The 24691-nt window shown below is 43.8% G+C and overlaps 1 protein-coding gene across 2 annotated transcripts in view; it reads right to left on the reverse strand.

The window, feature by feature from the left end:
- Positions 1-24691, reverse strand: part of TNRC6C (trinucleotide repeat containing adaptor 6C) — a 153393-nt gene that overhangs the window by 35871 nt on the left and 92831 nt on the right. For both annotated transcript variants that reach the window (XM_072746508.1, XM_072746509.1), the window contains exons 5-9: positions 19283-21886; positions 7657-7872; positions 5286-5452; positions 2386-2466; positions 1017-1074 (exon numbers count right to left, since the gene is read on the reverse strand). In XM_072746508.1, coding sequence (XP_072602609.1) covers positions 1017-1074; positions 2386-2466; positions 5286-5452; positions 7657-7872; positions 19283-21886 — 3126 coding nt within the window. The remainder of the gene's footprint in view (positions 1-1016; positions 1075-2385; positions 2467-5285; positions 5453-7656; positions 7873-19282; positions 21887-24691) is intronic.

Raw genomic sequence — 24691 nt, forward strand, 5'->3', positions numbered from 1 at the left:
GATTACTGACATTAAGAACTTACTGATGCCCTTTTATCTTGTGCCTTCTGGTTCTTCTGTTCCTCCACTGTTCGTTCTTCTGCCCCTGTCTACTTTCTACATTGGTGGTTTTCCACTTTCTGCGTTTTGTGTCTCCATTCTGGATTTTTGCTTTGTGGATACCATGAGGTTTACAGTAAACATCTCACAGATAGAACAGTCCTTCTCCTGCTGATAGCAGTTTCTCTTTGTTCCATCCTTTTGCTTTTCCCCCTTTATATTTTTGATGTCACAAATGATCCCTTTTTGTGCCGTGATTTTGTTGTAGTAGTAGTCAAGTTGTAGTAGCCACAGTTATGATTACTCCTATTTTTCCTTTAACCTTTATATACTATTCTAAAACACAGTGATAATTTTCTGATTCTGATTATTTATCACCATTAGTTATTATTACTTTTAAAGCTCCAGAACAAGGGCTGCTTGTTCCTTGAGGTCAATCTCATCTCTCACCCAGAGTAAGTGCTCCACTGACATGGTGACATCTCTGTTGCCCCCTGAGGAGGCCCACTCTGGGGCTAGGTGTGAAGAATTGGGCTCAAGATTGAGCCCAATCTGTGTCAAATGAAGTCTGACCTGTAGTCCTAGAGCCTTTCTCCAAGAATGTCACTATGACCTCCCCGCAGAGTAGATGGAAAAAAACTCCTCTATTTGTTGAAGTGCTAGGAAAAAAATGAAACAAAACAAAACAAAAACAAACAAGAAAACCAACCAACCAAACAAACAAACAAACAAAAAAACCCCAACCAACATGCCTCAATGTCGGGTCTGGCCATTTGTCCCAAGACCATCTATCTCCAGAGACTGGCTGTGGGGTCAGTATATGTCCTGTGGTTACTACTTTGCTGAAGCCTGGTTCTGTCTACCCAGTACATATTCAACCATGAACCCAAGATTACAATGAAAAGCTTTGGAAATCTAAACTCCACACACTGGCACCTTTAAAAAAGTGTGCTATAAGAGTGTATCATCTTACTTACTCATGGCCTGGTCAAGATTCATATTGTTACTCTTCAAGGCCTCTTCAGCTGGCTCTCTCTGTGTAGGTAAATAGAGTTTTGATTAGGATTACACTTTTATGATAACAAGCTAGTAAAGAGTTCTACCACTATTAGCTTAGAGAAATGATTACTGTTGACTTAATATTACTAGGTTTTGGAACTAGAAATACATCTCTTCGTTGTTGAGGCTAGAGACAAAGGTCTTCTAAGTGAAAGGCACTTAGAACATGTATTGAATTGACTTTTAAAGGATTTGTAGTCAACACTTTAAAAACCAAATGTACAGTGCCTGTGGAATCTTGTCATTGATTCTTTACAAGTAGCAATGGTTCAGTAAAGATGAAATCCCCACCAGGACAGTTTCGGGACAGTCACTGTAGAAGTTAGAGCACACAGCTTCATTTTCTACTTCATGGACTCTGGGCTTTGCTGTCAATTACTTTTCACCAAGAAATGTAAAAACAAATAAAAGCAAACAAGTAGATTTATTTTGACAATTATCCCTTTAATAGGAACACATGCGTGTCAGTGTATGCAAGCACCACAGTAGAAATAAGGACTCCTGGGCAGGACTCCAGTGTCCTGCCCGTCCTCTCATACGGGAAGAGGCTGAGCCTCCCCTGGGTCTGTGCTCTGCCCAGCATCAGAGGGCCAATGCCTAATGTGAAGTATATAGTTCTAGACTGAGCCATTCTAGACTCATTCCTTAGGGACATCCACAGTAGTCAAAAGATAAATATTTGCTTGAGTAATGATCTAGAAAGAAGAGTTTTGAAGGGAAGACATAACAGATACAAGTGATATCCACACTATCCGAACTCTTATATTTGGTTTCAGGAACTGAACACATCATGACGCATTTTCAGAAGGTCACCCTGCAGTCTGAACTCTCCTTACCCATGACCTGAGACTCAGGAACTCAATAAGCTTGATTAGGATTCTTTTTCTGGACACAGAGCTTTAGTAATGTGTCCAAATTTTCTCTGGTAATCTGTCAATCTACAGCATAAACTAATGAAAATTCACTTTTAATTATAAATTAGAAGAAAGTATGAAATTATGTAAGCCAATGCAAAGAACAATGACACAGCATGTTTTATTCCAGGAAAAGGCTCTCACACCTTACTTGACAGAAACAGTACGGATCCTTGCTGTAGTTGAAAGCAACGATCCCTAAACAGAAGAAGTGTTCATGTAAAAGGGGAATTTACAAGTCAGGCTATATGAAAACTCTTCTCCCTCAAAAGTCTTCCTTCCTTGTTACGCATGACAAATATGGGCAGGACACAATCAGGGCCACATGTGACAGCACACATGGAGGGTAGTAGTAAAATAAGACCCCAGTCACCGGGAAGCCCATGTCTGTGAGTTGTTTGATCAGCCGGTTCATGATCCAGGCCTCGTCCTGCTTGCCAGACGTTTTCATGCCCTAGAATGAAATGTGGGTCACAGTTGAATGCATTTCTTCTAGAAGTGGGAGATGCCTAAAATTCATAGTGATTTAAAAGTTAGAGCATCTTCCTGTATTAACATTGAACAATGCCATGTTCTAGAAAGTGCCCAACTCTGTTTTGTGGCTAGTATTAGGAATGATTTAGGGTGCATTTCCAAGTTGGCATATGTGTGTAATGTATGGACTTTTAAAAAGCAAGAGAATTCTTTTTCTTCCCCAGAGAATTAATTTAGTTCATCACAAATACATGCCACTTCCATTATTAAATAATCATAAGTGGTCCTTTGAACATGGCCCTATGCTAATACTATGTGAAGTTTGTGAAAGATTACATGTCTTCTGCCCTTTTATAAACTTACTGTAAAAGATGACAAAATGCAGGGGGTGCCTTCTAACAGAATGAAAAGGCAACAAGATGAAAGGAACAACAACAAGCCTGTTAATTTTATTGACTTTTCACTGCCTGCAGCCCCTCAGAGTAGAGAAGAAAATAAATGGGCAAACATCAGTGAGGGACAAGATTGAAGAGAAGAAGGAGCAAGGGCAGGGCAGAGGAGGAGGAGGGGAGCGCAGGACAGAGGAGGAGGAGGGCTGAGCGGGGATGTTAACCATTTTCTCAGTTAATTTCCATCCTATCATCACAACTACAAAGATTTAAACCATGCATTAACATGGTAGAAAAAACATCCTCCTCTAAAATGATTCTTCACAGTGCTTTTCAAAATTGAGCCTGCCGTTCACTACAGAATGTAGTATATGGAGTGATACTCAACCAACAGGCGCTCTTCCCTCGAGGAAGTAGCTTTTCTGCGAGGCCATGGGAATCACTGCTGTGCTGCCAGGGCCAGAGTTGCCAAGATGACACCATATTTTAATTTACCAATTTAATATTTCTGGTCCCATCATTAATCGGATTATTGGCCAGCCCGATAGTAAAAAGACTCCCTTTTGATGCCTGTAATCACTTCTACTCCTAATGAAGAGAGCTTTGATTTTAGTTTCTGGGTTCTGCTTACTGCTAATTGAATGCTTTGTTAAATGAATTTTTTTTGAACAGACAATACCTTCAAAGAATGCGAAAGCAGGAAAAAAGTATAAACCAAAGCATCTTCTTCCCACCCCATGCTCTAGCTACTGAGTTCTTACTCTCCCTAGCAGGAAACCCTTCTTTGCACACATGCACAGGCGCACTGTTTTCTTCTTCACCCCACTAATGTACATTTTTTTTTCACTAATGTACATTTGAATCATTTTATTTTACTACAAACATGCTGCAATATAGAGCTGTGTACAAATGCCATCTGCTGCACCCCTGACAAGTAGAAGTACCACATCGACATGCTGACATCTGTAATGTGGACAGATGATGTCAAGCTGCCCTGTGTGTGGATCACACTGGTTTACATTCCAACCAGCAACATGACGGTGTTGTTTTTCTTTACGGCTTTGTCAACACAGCCTGTTTATGAGATGTTTGGATTTCTGCTGGTCTGAGAAGAAAAGAAAGCTGGCATCTCTCAGTGTAGTTTTATTTTTTAAAAAGATTTTCTTTCTTTGAGTGAGTGTGCAGGGGTGGGGGATAGGATGGGTTGGAGCAGATGGAGAGGGAGGAGCAGTCTCTGCCCTGAGCACAGAGCCTGACACGGGGCTCAATCCCAGGACTCTGAGATCACAACCTGAGCCGAAACCAAGTTGGACCCTGAGCCAATGGAGCCCGCCCCTGGTGCCCCTCTGTGTTGTTCTAAATTGCACTCTCTTTCCATAAGTCAGGCTGAACACCTTTTCATATGTGTGAGAGCTGTTTGCATTCGTTTTCCAGGGACCATCTATTTATATTCTTTGCTCATTTTTTTAGTGGATTACTAACTGATTTTTTTTTTAAATCCATTTTTAGAAACTTTCTTTCTGTATTTGGGAGATTGGCCTTCTCCATGGTATGACAATTATTTTTTCCAGCTTGTTATTTGTCTTTTGACTTTTTGGTTTTCTCTGTCATGCACAGTTTTCATGTTTATATACTGAAGCTTGTAAGTTGTTCACTTGATAGCTTTTAGATTTTAGTCACAGCTAGAAAGGTCACTTCCACTCCAAGAGTGTTTTTAAAATTCTTTCCCATTTTTATATTTTTATTTACCATACTTAAATTTGTAATCTACTTTGATTTTATCTTGGTGCATACATGAGTTGTGGATTTCAATTTTTTCCAGAAGACTGTCTGTTTGCTGCAAGACTTAGGTCTACCTCGGAACCTCAAGAGGATTCAGACTTAATAGTCTCAAGCCCAACTCCATTACCCACTCTTAAAGATTGAGGATTCTAAAGAAATTTTGTTTATATGGATTTTATTTATCAATATTTACTGTATTAGAAATTAAAACAGAAATTTAAAAATACTAATTTGTTTGAAAATTACAATAACAAACCCATTCTGTGTTAACATCAATATTCTTTTAAAGAGAAAATTACATTTTCTAAAACAAACAGTGAGAAGAGAGGCACTGATGTGTACATGCTTGCCAATCTCTTTACTGTCTGGCTTCTTAGAAGCAGCTGGATTCTCACATTTGTCTCTGCCTTTGCTTTGCTGTGAAAGCAACGCCATGTAGTCTCTGGAAAACTCCACCCTATCCTCAGGCAAGACCCCTGACAAAATCCCGGGGTCCTCCAGGGGCTCCCAGGGCACTCAGAGAACTCTCGTCTACTTGTCACTGCCAACAGGAGCTACCACCTCTACCCTGAAGTATTGTTAAGTATCATTGATTTTTAGAGTTTGTTTTCTTTAGTGTTGCACATACCTTTGGGAGTCCTTTTTTGGGGGCATTCCCCCAGGAACTGCAGGAGGAGGTGCTTTCTTGGGAAGCAGCATTGTTCCACATGCCCCCTTCTTCGTCTTCCCACTGACTGGTACCGAGGTTCATGTCGTCCCCACCACTGCCCCAGCCTTCTTGCATAGATTTTGAAGCTAGAAAGGGAGGAAACAGGAACTTACCAAACTCACCTTTCCTAAAGTAGATAATGCCGTATTATAACGTCATTTGGAGGGAGGTGGGACAAAAGAAGGGACAAAAGGGGTGTATCGTAATCTACCTTTTTACTACTTCGTTTCATCAAGACCTAAGAATTCAATTTCTTGGGCTTGTTATAGAATATATATGCAAATGTGTATACATATATTTTTTCTTCAAACTAGCTATTTGTAGTCTGAGCTGTTACAAACTCCATTAAAGGTCATTTTGAAGTATGGACTTTCTAACAGTAAGTCCTGGGGGCTATAGGAGAAGGTGGCAATGTCTGCATGGTATGAAGTAGCCAGTAAAATGCAGAGTCCTGAAAAATATCACTGTTCTCCATGTAGGTTTTGATTATACTTGGTCCAAGCCTATAGCAGTATGAGGACTACTGCTCCTCCAGTGTGATCATACACAAGTCACCTGGGGATCACGAGAAATGTACAGGTCTGTGGCTAGGCCCAACAGTTTGTTTCTGACAAGCTCCCAGGAGATACTCCCAGAATAACAAAATAGAGACAGCTGAGGCCATGGGCAGATGGAGCCACAGCTGACTATTGAGTTTTGATTTTAGGATATTATTTTTTCTACTTTTTGAAGAAACAAAGTGATTTTTGGTACAAAAGTTACTACCAATTTTCACTTCCTGGGAGAACCTGAAGAAGGTCAAAGATTAGGGGATAGTACAGTTATCTGGAGTCTGTAAGACTATGAAGATACGATGCTTTTTGAAGGCAGACACGTATATAATAGTGCCTCCAAGGACAAACTATAAAGATAAATCTACCGCCTCAAGATGGCATGTGAGTCTAAGTACCTCTTTATCCTTTAGATCTGCAACAAGAAGGTGTATGAATGGAATAAATAATCCAGCAGAATGGCAGATATACAGAGCACACTATCCAGTGGTAGCAAAGTAATAAACACAAAACTAAAGCAAAATACAATAGCAAAAATATAAAACTAATAAAATTGCATTTTAAGATCTAAGACATTTAACAATATCCAAAGAAAATATGGTGCTTTCGCAGCCATGTGAACAACTGACCTTACTATTAGACTTAAATTACAATCTTAGGTTTATGCTAACGTCATATGAATTGCATTGCCAAATTCTCACACGCCACAGAGTTCCACTCAGCGAATGTGATCCAGACATCTGTGAGAATGGATGTTTCACAGGTGTCCTTACTATACTTCCAGAGAATGGGGGAGGACAATGTAACTCAATTTTTATTTTCTTTTCTTTAAAAAAAGAAAAAAGAAAAAGAAAAAGCTTCAGCCTGGAGCACGAAAAGTAGAATTGTGCTCATAAGACATAGCGAGGAAAGAAGGGCTGACTGCTATGAAGTACTGTAGGTCTCAAAACCTACTCCCAGAAAGGAAAACTGGCATGCTTCCTCTCATCCAGCTGCTCAGGGAAGCAGCGAGTGGAAGCCGTGTAATACGCAGGCGCAGGGCACCACTGCAGTACAGGTGCTATTCCTCCTATCCACAGACAGGCCATGTTGTCTGGATTCTGGTGACGAACTTTTTTTTTTTTAAAAAGGAGGGCATGGGCTTCTGTGAAGAGTTCCTTGTCCATGTACCAGAGGCAGCAAATATGTTAGTCTTAAAGCACAAATTAAATGAGGAGAGTGTTGGGACACAGCGGTTGAGCATCTGCCTTTGGCTCAGGGCATGATCCCAGATCTGGGGATTGAGTTCTGCATTGGGCTCCGTGCGAGGAGCCTGCTTCTCCCTCTGCCTGTGTTTCTGCCTCTCTCTCTGTGTCTCTCATGAATAAGTATATCTTTAAAAATAAAATGAGAAAAGTGTCCTAAAACATGAATTCTTTTTTTTTTAAAGACTTTATTTATTTATTTAGAGAGAGAGAGAGAGAGAGGCAGAGACACAGGCAGAGGGAGAAGCAGGCATCATACAGAGAGCCCGACGTGGGACTCCACCCAGGGTCTCCAGGATCACGCCCTGGGCTGCAGGTGGCGCCAAACCGCTGCGCCACCAGGGCTGCCCTAAAACATGAATTCTTAAAGTTCAATGGAAAATCTCGGCCTCTCTGTGTCTCTCATGAATAAATAAAATCTTAAAAAAAAAAAAGAAAAGTAAGTATCCAAGTAAAATATCCTGACCCACTTTTCAAGCTCTGAGTGGGGCTTACCTGGTTTGCACAGGGCTGGGGCAGCGGTGGGGGCGCTGGCTCTCCCGAACGTCACTGGTGGCTCCGTGGGCTGGTCCCCCCATCCGCTACCGCTGCTGGGTGGCTTGCCCCATGCTGCGGTGCCGTTGTCAACCAGGGCAGAGGGGGAGGACGGCTCTCCCCAAGAGCTCTCAGCCTTTGAATGGACGTTAGGCATCTCTCCCCAGCCCGCTGAGACTGAACAGGACACCGACCGAGAGAGAACATAGTAAGGGTCAAGCAGAGAAATAAAAACAGTTGTTTCAAATTCAAAATAATTTCTAGATGATCTGTCTTTAGGATGGCTTTGGGGAAAGTAGAAAGGAGGTAGTATTACATCTAATTAGATTCGTTTCATTTTTTAAATTCCCAGTGTTTTCAATCCTGACCACTACCCACTTAAAATCGAGAGGCCCTTAAATATCGAAGACTACTGAACTCACAGTATCTGCAACGTGACAGGGTTTAAAGCAAAAGTTTAAAGCTCACATTTAAGAAGTTGCTTTTACACATCTAGTATTACATGTAACCTAGAAGGAATCTTCTGTTACATAATTCTCTTATAAGAAAAATTTACAAGTTATAAATATATGCTGTAAATCATTCTTGCTTATCTTTTGACTAACCATCAAAGACACAGATCAGGGCAAAGAAAACATGTACAGGGAAAGCATAACAGAAAATCTAGACGGCTCTCAGGCAGGACCTGGTGAGCTGAGAAGGAGCAGAGGCATTTGTCTTACAGGACTGGAAGAGACTGGAGGATTGGCAGGCAGACTGCAAGGGTCCTAGGAATGCTTCTTTCCCTTGTCTGCCCAGTGCTATGGCCAGAGCATCCTGACCCAGGGGCTGGCACCTGGTAGGGTAGGCAAGGGAGTCCAGAAGGTCATGGTGTTGCTCTCAATGCACACAGGAGAGGTCATGGGACTAGGCAACAAGGAGCATCTCCTCAGTCTTTTTACACTTCAGCAAGAAAAACATTTTACATTACATGTGTAAACTTCATTTTCCCAAATCAACCCATATTTCACTTTGCTTTCGCCTAGAAGATTACTCAACACTAGTGATCACCATTGATAGCTTACATCAGTTGTAATTTTCATGTGGACACAGTTTCTCAGAGATGGAAATGTGGACATTTTAAATACTGAAAGAAGCGAGAGCATACAATACAAATAGTTAACCGTAAATTTTAAATTGTTTGGTTGTAACATGGATATTACCATCAATTATGAAATTTATTACTTTTCTGACTAAAAATAGTATGGAATCAGCTCCCTTGATGCTCTTTATTCTAATAAAATGCCGTAATATTGATTAATAACAAAAGGCCATACAACCTATGAAATCATTTTAAATTACAAGCTCCATGCTGAGCAATATATTATGTAAATTATTGCCAATAACAGGAAAGTTAGTCCTAACCAGTTATTGTCAGCAATTGCTAACTATAATACTTCCCTATAATTACACAGAAAACAATAATGTATATTGGGAGAAGTAGTTTTATAGATTTAAGGGAGAAAATTAACATAGCTGACAAAAATTATGGATGTTTTAGGAAGATAAAATAATTTAGGTATTGCTAGAGACCCATCAGCTAAAAATACTGATTGAATGTAGGTAATAAATAACAAACTCACTTAAAATTTGTCATCCTTATATTTCCATTTTTTGAAAGGCAATATTATAAATTATTTAAGTAAGTCAAAACTAAGAATAAATATTAAGACTACAGTAATTACAGTTGATTGATTTTTAGAAAGATTTTTCAAATCCTGTTAAAGCAACGGAAATGACTACACAGCATTTCTATACACAAGGCAAATGATCTGCAAGCAGCATGTTTCAGAATCTTACAAATGGAAGAATAACTGTTTACCCAAAAACCAAGAGAACAATATTTCCTTTTTTGGGGGGGGCGGTGAAACAAGAAAGGAATTTATTTCAGTGATGCCAACACCAGGAAGATAGCAGACGAGTGTCTCAAAGACTATCTCCCTGACAACATTTCCATTTTAAGTTGATCTCCGGCAAGAATATAACTTACGGATAATGCTGAACATATGCATATCAGAACATGTGCACTGCAGGATACTTGAAAAGCCCTAGAAGAAGAGATGCTACAACCTTGAGGCATACCAGCTAATTTTGATTCAGAGCAAATACTTGCAATAGATAGAAAATAATTTCAAATATATACTACTAAAATAATCTCCACCATTTACTGCTTATTGTTGTGTGAATTTTGATAAGGTTTTTGTTAATTTCACAGAGGTTCTTTTAAAGATAGGCTTAATGAGGTAGGAAAAAAATTCTATCTTACATTTAAAAAAATGATATTAACATTTTTTACATGGTCCTTCAAATGCTACTGCTTTTTATAAAATGTTTCTGAGGCCCGGGGTCCAGGAATTCTTGTCTCTCTTCTCCAAATGAACAAATACAGTATTGGGACTAAAATAATAACAATGAAATGCCCCTAAGCTATTTTATAAGTTTTCATTCAATTTTAAATATACTTTATCTATGAGAACAGAGAAAACAAAGTGCCTATGTGGTAGACACCCAAAAGATCAGTATAAAAACGAACCCTAGCAGTTCTAAGGCCAGGAAATGGAACTGATGTCAAGAGACTTGACCTGACCAATGATGCCCACCCGTTATAAGCATACCAGACAAAGTCCATGGATGGCGTTCTTTCTTTTATGAAATAAGAAATCAATTCTAGCTTGTTCCATGGATGCTACCTGTATAGTTTTATAAGTGATAGGCAGTCCTTGCTGGGAAGTAAGGTTCGGTCAGACAATGGCCAATCATAACTGAATGCAGGAAAGAGAAAAGCCTGACACTGCACTGAGGAAGCATCTGAGTGCCGGCTGGATACCCTGGCATTTTACATAATGACTTAAATATTAATGGGATGGGATTTTGTTCACACCAATGGCCTTTATGCTTAATGCACATTTATTATCATGCTTGGTTGGCTACTGGCTTATGGAAGGACAGAGCAGAACTAGGAGCTGCAGCAATAATTTACTTTTTCATATTTGAAATCAAGAGAGTATTTACCTAGTGAAGCTTTCTACAGAGGAGTTTTTCTCAGATGATCAAGTATCCTACTTTTCAGAATGCCTTGTTTCATGAACATTTATTTGAAACTCAGGGGACTCTACAGAAGGGTTACAGATAAGGTCTTTTTTACAAAAGCTGGCCCTGTGGCCTCAGCTATGCAGCAACTGCTCAGACAAGTTGCTTTTACCTTCCTTACGGGGTCTTCACAGAGGCTAGGTATTAGAAACATTTTTAAAATTTTTATTTGAGTGCACTAATAGAGATTTTAAATCTGCTCTTTCTTATTGATATATGGGGGAGCGAAACTTATTTTTAATGGTCTCATTTATTCATTTTGAACTGAAGGTACCTACAGCGAAAACCTCTGGGTGTATCTCCACGACATGCACTAACAACCATCTCCTCCCACCTCTCCAGCAGGATACTTCTGATGCCCTGGTTCTTTTTCCACGCCAGCCCCACTTACCAAGTCTCCCAAAACATAGGAAAGTAAAAACACCCTAACCAAACACAACGCCCCCCAATCCCATATCCATAAAAAGCAGGCTGCTCAGATGACTCCTCTTAGTAACTACTGTGTGGTCCTTAAAATAGAATTACTCTGGTTGAGAAATCTATTTCTGAAGTTGTGGTGTGAGAACAGTTGAGCTCTTGGCACCATCTTGCCAATTTACTCTGTCTGCAGGTGACTCCATTTTTTGGTATGCATTTTTATACCAACGGATGATAAAGGAGCAAGGGAGCTGCTAGGACATTAAGTCTTATAGGAAGGACAATGTTGGCGACTTCCTGCGCTCTCCCTCCCCTGTGGGGCCGCGGAGCCTAGCCGAGACCATGTCCCATTAAAAGCCTGTTTCAACGCCCCCCCCCCCCCCCCAATATAAAAAGGAAGGACAATGTTCTTCAGCTTCTGCTCTTAAGGAGACTTGGAGAAACAACATACATGTTTCATCAACCTAGGCAGAGAGGATTCCTTTTTTTCCCCCCCCCAAAGATTTTACTTATTCAGAGAGAGAGAGAGAGAGAGAGGAAGAGACACAGGCAGAGGGAGAAGCAGGCTCCATGCAGGGAGCCCGATGCGGAACTCGATCCCGGGACTCCAGTATGATGCCCTGGGCTGAAGGCAGGCGCTAAACCACTGAGCCACCCAGGGATCCCCTAGGCAGAGGATTCCTAAACCCACTTTCTTCCAAGTTTTAGTTTATCAGATGGAGGATATGCCTCTTCCATGATTAACTCACACAATCTCTGCCTTTTGTTATAATATATGTGCCAGAAAACAAAGCGATAAAGCAAACATAGTATCAGTGACTAAAGTACCCAAATGCAAAGTTAAGTTTGCCTCTGGCTGGAGCCTTCTCTAACCTGCACAGGGCAACTACAGTGAGTACCTTGGCACTGCTGTTGCAATGCCCACTGAAGGTGAGACATGTCTGAGAAGCTGGGGAGAACTGGTAGTAAAATGAATAAAAAAATATTCTGGGGGATCCCTGGGTGGCGCAGTGGTTTGGCGCTTGCCTTTGGCCCAGGGCGCGATCCTGGAGACCCGGGATCGAATCCCACATCAGGCTCCCGGTGCATGGAGCCTGTTTCTCCCTCTGCCGATGTCTCTGCCTCTCTCTCTGTCTCTCTGTGACTATCATAAATAAATAAAAATTAAAAAAAATATATTCTGGAGTAAGGTCAACATTAGCAGCCCAGTCCCAGCTTACTGACTGGTCTATGGCAGTGATGCTTTCACTTCCGGTCATCACTGGAAGACACAACCACACTATGCTGCTGGTTTAGCTCAGATCTAGTCTATAATGGCCTTCCTATTTGACTCTAAATTAATTGTATGTGATAGTGATCTCTCTACTCCGACCCTCCAGTCCCTTTTAAAGTATCTCTCTAAATGCTTCAGTGAAACCTGACAGAGTTCACCCTGAGATTCTCCCCCCATCTCATTGTTAGATTCAGAGCCTATAGTGAGGATCTGTTTTTCATCAAAAGTTATATTAGTTAATATTCAATGTTCTCCTGTGTCTAAAAACTGATTTTTAAGCATCAGAATATTTATTTCTAAGTGTTCTAATCAGGCTGGTTAGTATTTTTAGGATCCACTTTCATTCTCTTAGAAACATAAGTAAATGCTATGTTTGCACTTCCTAACTTTTGGCCACACCTCCAGTAACTGTCAAAATAACACACTGGTTCTCCAAGACTCTGATAGCTTCTTGCCACATTAGGGCACAAAAGTCAGCAGGTCCTGCAGGTCTGCCCCCAGTATGTCACTGGGGCAACATGAAGGAGTAGGTACTATGTCGTGTCATCCGACACAACTCGACACACACCATGTTAAGAACAGTCTCATGAGTTCTGCTCTGGCAGCTTACCATCTCTGATGAAAAGACAGATATAGGGACATTTTTCTAGCTTATTACTGTGTTCTATCTCCCAAATGGGTTTGCAGCAGGTCCAAAAAATCCAGTTTATGAAGCTATGCTGCATTTCTTAAATTACTATCTGTTTTCCTCAGGCTCATCAGAAAATGAATTGATATCAGTTTAACAAGAATGGGACAAAAATGACTGTCCTATGGCATTTACTTCTATAAAACCAGACACACACAAAAAATGTAATTAAGGAAACATATTTGGTAAGACAGAGATCATTAACCTTAGAGAACAGTCCTATTTTTCGTTTGAAGTAGGCTCCATGCTCAGCATGGAGCCCAACGTGGGGCCTGAATTGGATCCTGAGATCAAGACCTGAGCCGAAAACAAGAGTCAGATGCTTAGCTGACTGAGCCACCCAGGTGTCCTCACAGATCATTACTCTTAAGTGGTGATGATCAACAACTTAACACCTAAACTCAGACAAAGGTGCAGATTTCTGTAAAGTTAGCAAGGCCAATAGCAAAATCGCGGAATACTTGTAAAAGAACAACTTTATAAAGAGTAGAAATTTCATCAGTTAGCCAGGTGCATGGCTTTGTTGGGAGTGCAGAAACCCCGTAGATTTATGAAAACCAGTCTGGGCAAGTCATCAAGCCACAATGAGCAAACCCACAGCCTAGTGGGTGCTGTGATTGCTGCTGTCATCATTGATCCGGGCTGCCTAGATGTCACAACCCCCACGAGGAGGGCCATGAGCTGATGTCTGTACTGCCGAATGGAGGACCAAAAGGAACCAGAGTGGGATGCCTGGGTGGCTCAGCAGTTGAGCGTCTGCATTCAGCCCAGGGCGTGATCCCAGAGTTCTGGGATCGAGTCCCACATCAGGCTCCCTGTCAGGTGCCTGCTTCTCCCTCTGCCTGTGTCTCTGCCTTTTCTCTGGGTCTCCCATGAATAAATAAAATCTTTTAAACAAAACAAAACAAAAGAACCAGCGTGCTGTCATCATTAGGGGGTACTGGCATTGACAGCATGACTGCTCCTTCTATCAGCTTAAAGAACAGCTCAGTCTGCCAGGCTGGGAGAGTGCCAGGCTTCTATCACCTGTAACCCCCGAGAGCAATGAGCTCTGTCCTCACTGCATAGAGTGCCTGCTTCAGGCCTGGGGGAGAGCATTGCAGGTGACATGGGGAAGGAAGACCACCTTGATGTGGCTGCTCAGTGTCGTGGAGGGAAAGAGACTCCTGCGGTAGGTGGGGCCATGGGGCAGCAACCCCATCATTACAGCGCCACACACTTGACTGGGCAGTTTTCACATGGGGTGGGCTACAGCGAAAACGTTGGTCTTTTTTGTCTCTGTTAGGTGGTAAAACAAAATTCCCAGCTGCTCCAAGCTACTGCTACAACCACAAAGACCACACGTATGTGTAAGGCCTAAGGGCTGGAGGGGAGGCAAGGAAAACAAACAGTTGACCTGGCTAGATGGATCACATTTCCCTTCTTTTCTGCTGGGTGATAAGATGTGCAATTTGTTAAAAAATCTATGGGGACGGCTAGGTGGCTCAGTAGTTGAGCGTCTGCCTTTGGCTCAGATCATGATCCCGGGGTCCTGGGATTGACTACTGCATTGGGCTCCCAGCAGGGAGCCTGCTTCTCCCTCTGCCTATGTCTCTGTCTCTCTGTGTCTCTCATGTCTCTCTCTGTGTCTCTCTGTCTCATGTGTCTCAAGATTTTAAGATAAAATCTTAAAAAAAATTATCTAGGGCAGCCCCGGTGGCGCAGCGGTTTAGTGCCGCCTGCAGCCCAGGGCGTGATCCTGGAGACCCTAGATGCAGTCCCACGTCAGGCTCTCTGTATGGTGCCTGCTTCTCCCTCTGCCTCTCTCTCTGTCTCTATGAATAAATAAATAAAATCTTTAAAAAAATTATCTAGAAATATTTTTCATACAAAAGAATGATTTTGGCCCTTCTAACGAAACAAAAATGCCTTTACCCAGGGTAAAACTCACATTCTTTGTCCACTAAAAACCAGTAAGAGTAGATTCAAAGAATAACAGATCAAAGAGGGGGAAAAAAATCACTAACTTGGCACAGTTCCAATCTCTGTGCAGTGTTGCAGATGTAAGATAGTAGAGACTGCAGCAGACAAGGTGTATGTAACACATCTGAGACCTTGCCACATGTGCACCCTTTGTGAGCCACTTGACCTCCATAAGCTGAGGCCCAGGGGCATAAGGATTACACGAGATGTGTGAAGATACACTGCGTGTGGTCACCAAGCACTGTCAGGCCATGCTCATCACTGAGGCCCCAGTGCACAAGGGCATGCTTCTGCTGGAGCCTTTCCAGAAGACTATGAGCAGCATGAGGGGGCTCAAACCGTGACCTGTGAGATTGGGTCTTGGGAAGGTGGGACATGATAGTTATTTTTATCCACTGATTGTTCTCAGAGTGCTCTGTGCACACCTCTCCTGCAATGCTAATCAACTGGCTACTTCTACGTTACCATTTCTCCACTAGACACTGCCACGTCTGTGTCCATATCCCTCCATTTTTGGCATCAGCTACCTTTCTTCCTTTTTGCTGCCCCTCATTCCCTCAAGCACTTTATACAATTTTGAAGTGCTTAGAAATGTTAGTCACGTCTTAGTGAAAAACAAGAGTCACAAATTCCAACACCCCAGAGAGCTAACAGACAAGCCCATGTCAAAAGAACGAGAACACAAGCCTGATGACCAATGGCCGCCACTCCAAGCCTCAGTGGTGAGGTACAAAAAAAAGGGGGTGGTGGGGAGTGTGGCGAACTAGAAAGCACGGGCCTTATTTAAAGTCAGCCACTCTAGCTGACTGCTGCTGCTATCCGAATCCAGGGGATCAGACTTTCCCAGTTTCCAGAAGAAGCCAGGAATCTGAAATTTTCATTTTCATTAAAAATGTTGATTCACACGAAAGATGTGGGCCAATAAGGTACATTTGTGGGATGGGGTGCAGCCCACAGACCAGCAGGTTTTTGAACTTTGATCTAGGGACAGAAGTGTGTGCAGAGGCTACAGCAGTCGAGCTCCATTAAGGACTCCTGACATGGTGTCTCAGAGGAGTAAAAGTGAATTCATTGCCAAGGAATCTAAGGAGGCAGAGGGGTCCCATCCAGCGGGTAGGCCAGGGGAGGCTCTGGAGCACAGTGGTATTTCAACTCAGATGGGAGGACAGCCTCCTTTTGCTCCAGCTGCTCAGTGATTAGTGAAGACCAAACAGTTCCTCACATGCTCGGGCTGCCCTCCCTCCACAAGATGACCATCTCTGCCTCCGCTACCCCTGCCTGGCTTCCTTCTCCACAGCACCCTTGCCACCTGACACTGCTACATGCTTGCTAACCCACGGTGCCTTGGCCCCCCCATGCTGCACTAAACTCCCACCAGGACCTGCCTCCTCTGTTCCCTGCAGCCCCCCAAACCAGAGTGCTACCTGGCACATGCTGGGTCCTGATACACACACGCTGGATAAATGAATGTTCATCTCCCATGAATCTGTGACCTCTTGGTCCTGAACACTGTCCAGCAGCTCTTTGGTGGCATCTGGTAAGCTCTACTTCCTACGTGGGCTAATGCAAACTTCACTTCTGATCACACCTCTACTCTTACCTTCCCCATCTGCACTCGAGACTAGTACCCTTGACACTTAGAGAAAAAGATCTCCAGAAGGTACCTGTCACCCTCTGGCTACAGACACCCTAACTTCCTCTACAAGTAGGGGAAGCACTCCTCTCAGCTGGATACAGGATCCCCTCCCTTTGCATCCATTCTCCCTCTCTACTGGCTCCTTTCTAGTAGTCTCTCTCTCTTTTTTTTTAAAAAATATATTTAGAGAGTGAGTGAGCACATGCGAGTGCATACAGAGGAAGGAGCGGGGGAGAGGGAGGGCAGAAAGAATCCAAAGCAGATTTCAAACTGAGCATACTGCTATGCCTGGCACACAATAGTGTTCAAGGATTTATGTTGAATGAGCGTATGCCAAATAAAAAGATGAGGTACCAGTTCTAGAAGCACTAACGTAGAGGGGTACGAGAGCCCTGTAGTTCCTTACTATGCCTTACTAACTATAGGGCTCTGTTGGGTGACCACAAATCCTGGGACTGAGGAGGTTGGGAGGTCAGAGCCAGAGGAATGGAAGTACCAACCTCAGCTGGGTTTCTGATGGCGCTCTGGTATCAGGTAGTAGGGAAGCACCAGTAATTCTTTATTCATACCTGGCATACCTGTTTGAATGATGTTTGATAGAATGATCTTTTTTTTAATCTATATCTTGGCATATGACAGAGGCAACAGGGACTCAGAATCCATTCTACTGCTTTCTGTGAGCATTCCCATATTACAGAGGTCCACAGCTAAAACATGCCACTTTCCAAACTCCCTTGAGGGTTGGATTCTGGATGCAAATTTGATTCCATATATAAGCTGCATGAGTGACCCTGGAGAAAGGACTCTATCCATATTCTTATCTTTATGGCATGTTTATGAAAACTTAGGGATGGTAGAAAACTGGAAGGAATAACTAATACGTTGATTATAGAATCAGGGTTCAAAAAGATCTCAACAGGTCAGAGGATTGCAATCCAAAAGTTTACCAGGGCCCAAGTTCTACACTAGGGACCAAGTGACCAAGTGCACAAGAATCGTCCTGAGTGAGGAAGGGCTCCACCGTTATCTTAACAAAAAAAATTTCAGATTCTTTTTTTTTTTTTTTTAATTTCAGATTCTAAACTGAATTTAGGACAAATAGTGTGACATGGCTCAAAAGGGCTAAATACAACTTAGAGTTCATCACCAGGAGTAGGGTTTTTAGGAGTGAGGGAAGCTATGGTCTCAACTAATTCTACACTTGTTAAGACTGCACTTGTAAACCAGTGCCATCAGTTCTGGGCACAAAGATCCCCACAAGGCACAGCTTTTCCAGATGACAACACAAAGGATTTAAAACCACGATTGTGAGGAATAGTGGTAAGGAGCCAGGAATGTTTCCTGGAGAATGGGGAGATGGGACATGATAACTACGTGTCGTTGTCTGGAATTCCTCAACAGGGGACAAGAAGCTCCGCCTTGCTTTGTAGAGTCCCAGAGGACAACGCTACAGGAGCAATTACAGCCAACTGGAGGGAGGTCGACGGAGGCTCAGTCTAAGAAGACTTGATGGTGGCTCTGCCAGGAAAGAAGGGCTCAGGGTGGGAGGGGGCCTTGATGCAGAGGTCTCTAGCTGCGTGGGGAGAATGCAGACAGGGGAGGAAGACCCTGAGCAAGATGCCCTGACTTGGACTGGATTATCCTTCTGGTTTGGCGATTTGGTGAGCCCAGTTCTCACTGCCCCAGCCAACTCTGCCTGGAGCACAGTCAGACCACGGGCCAAGAGCTGATATCCTATTGAGAAAGTGGGGCTGCTGGCAGCTCCTGTGAGAGCCCTGCTGGTGAGCCTTGTGTGTGTATTTCGTCACAACTCATGCCCCCTGTGGGAAGACTCTGGTCTGGTCTGGGAAGATTCTCTTCTGCCCAGTGTCCAACAGAGCACCTTGCACAAAACAGGAACTCAAAATCCAAGTTTTATTCTAATTTTAGGATTTCTCTTCCAGCTGGACTCATAATACGACTTGTACTGCATAATGCCACTCAGGCTACACGAACGATTTTCTTTCAGTGCCAACCACACATCAGGAACACCCGCAGAGGCCCACAGCTACCAATGCACGGGCTTCCCCACAGCCTGACGGCACCAGAGGTCTTGGCAACTGGTCCCCCGGACCCTTAGCTCCCATGCACTTCTAGCCAGGGCTGGGCTCGAGGACCCCTGGCTCATCCCATAAGGAAATGAAGACTTTTTAAGTATACACCAGCTAACACAATAGTCCCCAATCTTTCCTGAAGAGGATTTATTTCTTCTTTACTCTCCTTAATGCTGAAAGTGTCGAATATCTTTCTTTCCCAAGTAGAAAACTATCAGAGAATCCTACCTTATCTACGCTCTTGGGATAATATTTAAGTACAATGCCACAAGGTGAAGAGCACTTGGATTAATGTCCTTGGCTATACAGAAACAGCATAAGACTGTGTCTACACACGTAATGAGAATGACATTTTTACCTTCTAAAGTTACCTCAAATGCCCTCCATACCTGGACCAAGCAGTGGTGACCGACTCAGCTGGGTGCTGGCCTGGTGTGGCGGTGGTGTCTCGACCAGGTCTGTGCTGCTGCTCGTGGTGGTGGTGGTGGTGGTGGCGGCGGCCGTGGTGCTGCTCTGCAGGCCTGGATTGTTTCTATCCCACATGTTTACAGTTTTATTGTTGTAGTTGCTTGGGTCCCCCCAAGCTGAGGTACCATCATCAATTTCCATTTTGCGTCGAATGGATGGTGGAGAAGGTTCCTCCCAGCCTGTGGCCTCACTGCTGTCCTTTTGTTTGACAGGGACTGGCCCCCCAATCCACCCAGTTCCTGTCTGTTTAACGGAAGCGGCTCCTCCCCAGTTACTCACATTGTTGTCTTGGGGTTTACCTGCCCAGTTCTGTTGGGGGCCAGGTTTTAAAGACTCTCCCCAGTTTGTCCCTGGATTCACCTTTGCATTTGTGCCATTACCCCAGCCACTGGTCCCAGACCTGGTGGCATCATTCCAACCAGAACCTGACCGATTACTGTCAGCATCCCATCCAGAACCATTTTTTTTCCCATCCCCCAAGTGTCCGAGGACAGAAGATGAATCTGCCCAATCTCCCCCTCCTGCACTCCAGGCTGGATTAGATTTTTGTCCGTCTCCCCAGTTCTGAGATTTGGGTTTCTGAGGCTCCCCCCAGGTGGGCGACTTATCCTCCTGATTTACGGTCCCACTCCAAGCATGGCCACTCTTGGAGGCAGCAGCAGCATTATTAACAGCAGTAGAGCTTATCGAGTCCCCCCAAACCCCTGGGCCATTTGGCGCTTTGTTGCTGCTGTCTCCCCAGCCTGTGTTTGCTGGCCCAGCAGCGGGCGGTGCACTGGCCCACCCGGACACTGAAGAGGTATTTGTACTGTTCACGATGGACCCATCACTCTTCCCCCCTGAGTTTGAAGGCTGAGTAGCGGCACAGCCCCAGGCCTCTGTCCCATTGTCATTTTTTCTCTCTGACCTAGGGGACTCTTCAAATTCCCAGGCAGTGTTTTGTTTTACTGGAGTCTGTCCCCAACCAGTATTAGACAGAACTCTTGGGTCAAGATCGTTCCTTGGCAATTGGATGTGCCCCTGGTCTATCATCCCTTTATCTCGCCTTCGGCCTTCTGCTCCTTCCCTCCCGGAGCTTCCTTCGTTGTGACTGCCAGAACCGTCGCTACTTCCCTCACTAGCTGTTGTTCCAGAAGATGCAGCTTTGGCCCAAGAGTTCATGTGTTCGCCACCAGGCTGCACGGCAGGATTCTGGCTGCTAACACTCGGACTGTCCCACCCTGTTGATCCTTTCCCATTGATGTCACTGTTGGAATGCTGGTTTGGGGGCTTGCCCCATTCCCCATTCACACCGTTAGAGGTGCTCCGGCTGGGGTGGCCCCAAGCCCCCGAATGGATATGACTAACGCTGCTGTTGCTGCCACTGCCCCGTCCCCAGGCAAGGAGTCCGGGACCAGCAGGAGGGCCGGAGTCCCAGGCATTTCCTCCACTTCCTTCCTTCTGCACAGCACTGCTGGATCCGTTTTGTTTAGCACTCAATGCTGAGTTCACAGTGTCTCCATTCCCCTGATTGAACCCAGAATTGCTACTTCCTGTGGCAGGGTTACCTGGGGACAGTCCCCACACAGAGCTGCTGATTCCTTCACCACCGCTCCCACTGACTTGAGAAACTGATGATCCATTAGCACCAGGAAGGCCCTGCAGGTGGGGCGGGATGATGGCCCCCATACCAACAGCCATGCCCCAGTTTGGCAGTCCGTTTGTCTGCATTGCATTGACAGGGTTTGGTGAAGAGTTCATGGGGTTAGTGTTATTTGGTCCATCAGTGTTAAGGTTCTGAGGTTGTACGCTGAAAGACACATTCTGAGAAGTGGACGTTTGTGGTTCTGTGCTCTCTTGCGGCAGCAAGTTTCCCCAAGCACCTAAAGTGCCTGTTGGGTTCCCATTCTGGTTGCCCGTATTTTGACCTATGGCACTGACCGGACTACAAATACTGGAAGGGTTGCCTGTTGCCACAGTTCCTTCGTGTCCAAGTACAGGCCAGGCAGCTGGGTTGGCATTGGGGTTAAGGTTAAGATTAATGCCAGTATTGGAGTTGGAAGCACCCCAGCAACTCTGACTTCTCCCATCTCCAATCATGTTGTCCATTTTTCCATCCCCGGCACCGAGAGAGCAGTGAGCGGGGCCGGAGCTGGAGCCTGTGGCTACGCCCCACACTCTGGCTCCATTGCCATTACCACTGGCGCCCCCCGCTCCAAGGGCACTCTGATTAGAAGGGCTTTGGACGAGTGCACCGTTGGTGCCATTATTGCCATTTGTCTTCTTGGTATGTCCAGTGAAGGTGCCCTGGGCACTCCCTGTAGCCATGCTACTGTTCTCTGAGCCACAGTTGGAGGCAGAGTCAGTGTCTGTAGTACATTCTGAGGCAGATTCAGTCTCTGCTCCTGTGATGGAAGGCCACGCCTCCTTGTCAGTCCTGTCTATTATCACTTTATCCCAGCTGCTGCTGGCTTCACCTCTATACGTGGGCTGCTGTCCCCAGTGGGAACTTTCATAGTGATCTGCCAATCCACCGTGACCGAGATCTGAAAAACATGAAACACATTCAGAATCAGATCTTCCTCCCACTTGTCAATGAATCTGCTGTGAACTAGTCTTTGGGGGGGGGGAAGGCTCTCTTTATTTCCAGTTTCAATGTGGAATGACAAATGCTAAAAAAGGACTTAAGAAAAAAGTTACCTGCCTTCGTAATACGTTCCCGTTTAAAAAAGAGCTAATCTGGGATCCCTCGTGGCTCAGGGGTTTAGCGCCTGCCTTCGGCCCAGGGCACGATCCTGGAGTCCCAGGATCGAGTTCCACATCAGGCTTCCTGTGTGGACCCTGCTTCTTCCTCTGCCTGTGTCTCTGCCTCTCTCTCTCTCTCTCTCTCTGTGTGTGTGTATGTGTCTCTCACGAATAAATAAAATCTTTTTTAAAAAGAAAGAGCTAATGTTTCTAAAGTTATATTCATCCTCACCACTACACCACACTATTATCCCTTTTGAGGAGACTCACGGCACACATGAGCACATGAGCATCTCTAAGAGCATCTGGAGGAAAGGAAGCTGTGTAACTGGAATGCAGCAGGCTGGAAATTTATGTGACTGTGCCACACCTGAACATACTCCGGCTGTGGTGACAACATGTTCACGTGGGTCTGTCAATACAGTTTATAGTTCTCTTCAAGACCTCTAACTGGGGCTACACGGCTCATTTAATGGGAATAAACTGTAAATACCGTGCAGAACCATATAATAGAACCAATATTTTGGGGGTGAGGGACAGAGGAAGAGAGAGAAGAGGCATTAGAAAGTGCTATCTTGGGCAGCCCTGGTGGCTCAGTGGTTTAGAGCCACCTTCAGCCCAGGGTATGACCCTGGAGAACCGGGATCATGTCCTGCATTGGGCTCCCTGCATGGAGCCTGCTTCTCCCTCTGCTCTCTCTGTGTCTCTCGTGAATAAATAAATAAAATCTTAAAAAAAAAAAAAAAAGTGCTATCTTATGTTATCAAGAGTATGGACGGTTAGAAACAGTTAATTAAATTTATATTACTTATCTGGTTTTACCAGCAACTACAGTTTACCATTATTAAACACAAATAAGAACTCTCTGAGAATCTTCTCCACTTGTTCTCCATCTCCTTGAATCATATAGTCTTTGTACTGGAGACCCCAGAATAACATGATGCACTATATTCCATTCTAGCATTCATTTTGTTTCACCCTTATGATCCTTTTATAGAATCCAGTATTTGGCATCTGCATTTTATTTCCTAGGATTTCTAGTTTTTTGACTACTTCTAACATTGGAATCCAACTTATACTCCAGTGAATTTTCCAGCAGACTCTATCTGAGGTATGGATCACTCAAAACCTAATAAAAGTAATACAGAAAGATTAATTTAACCTATGCATACAACAAACTCACACAGCTTAGAAATCCCTGATGGTTTTTTCAAACAGCAAGATGTACAGACGACAGCAGTAAAATATTTCTTCTCTTTTAGAACTTTTTCTTCAAATTTTTAATAAGAAAAATCTTATTCCCAGGCAGTAGAACTGGGTTTCCCCACAGAAAATTCTCTTAAAGTTTAATGGAGCTAAAAGGAAAATGGGAAGTGTGTAAGAAATGATCACTATTGCTACAAAGAATGTCCTAGAGACAACTTCAACCTTAAAAAAAAAAAAAAAGCAAACAGTTTTTGTTGTCAAATTTATTTTTTTTTAAGATTTTATTTATTTATTCATAGAGACACACACAGAGAGAGAGAGAGAGAGGCAGAGACACAGGCAGAGGGAGAAGCAGGTTCCACGCAGGGAGCCCGATGTGGGACTCGATCCCCAGTCTCCAGGATCACACCCCGGGCTGCAGGCGGTGCTAAACTGCTGCACCACCGGGGCTGCCCTTGTTGTTGGATTTAAAAGAGATGTAATGAGTTCCGAATTTGGCTGTGTACAGCAATATGATGAAAAGGCAAGCTACTGAGAGATAAAATATTTGCAAATGACATATCTGACAAGGGGTTAATATTCAAAATATATGCAGAGCTGGTACAACTCAACATCAAGAAACCCCAATAATCTTTTTTTTTTTTAAGATTTTATTTATTTGAAAGAGAGTACGAGTGGTGGGGAAGTGCAGAGGGGAGAGAGAGAGAGAGAGAGAGAGAGAGAGAGAGAGAGAGAAGCAGACCTCCACTGAGCAAGGAGCCCAATGTGGGGCTTGATCCCGGGGCCTGGAGATTATGACCTGAGCTAAAGGCAGACACTTCACCAACTGTGCCGCCCAGGTGCCCCGAAACTCAAATAATCAGATTAAAAAATGGGCAGAGGAGGGGTGCTTGGGTGGCTCAGTTGATTAAGTGACTCTTGATTTCAGTGCCAGTCATGATCTAAGGGTCATGAGATCAAGCAGTGTGATAGGCTTGTGCTCAGCATGGAGTCTGCTTGAGATTCTCTTTCTCTCTCCTTCCCCCACTAAAATAAAATAAAATCTTTGAAAAAAAAAATGGGGAGAGGACCTGAACATTTTTTCCAAAGAAGACACATAGATGGCCAACCGACACATGAAGAGATATTCAACATTACTTATCATCAGGGAAATGAAAGTCCAAACCACAATGAGACATCACCTTCAATCAAAAAGACAAGATACAACAATTCACATACATTGTTGAGTCAGAGTGCGAACTGGTGTAGCCACTCTGGAAAGCAGTATGGAGGTTCCTTAAAAAAACTAAAAATAGAAGTACCATACAATCTACTAATTCTACTTCTGGGTATTTACCCTAAGAAAATGAAAACACTAATTCCAAAAACAAACAAAACAAAACAAAACAAAACAAAACAAA

Source organism: Vulpes vulpes, chromosome 2 (assembly GCF_048418805.1).
Source record: "Vulpes vulpes isolate BD-2025 chromosome 2, VulVul3, whole genome shotgun sequence".
Taxonomy (NCBI): domain Eukaryota; kingdom Metazoa; phylum Chordata; class Mammalia; order Carnivora; family Canidae; genus Vulpes; species Vulpes vulpes.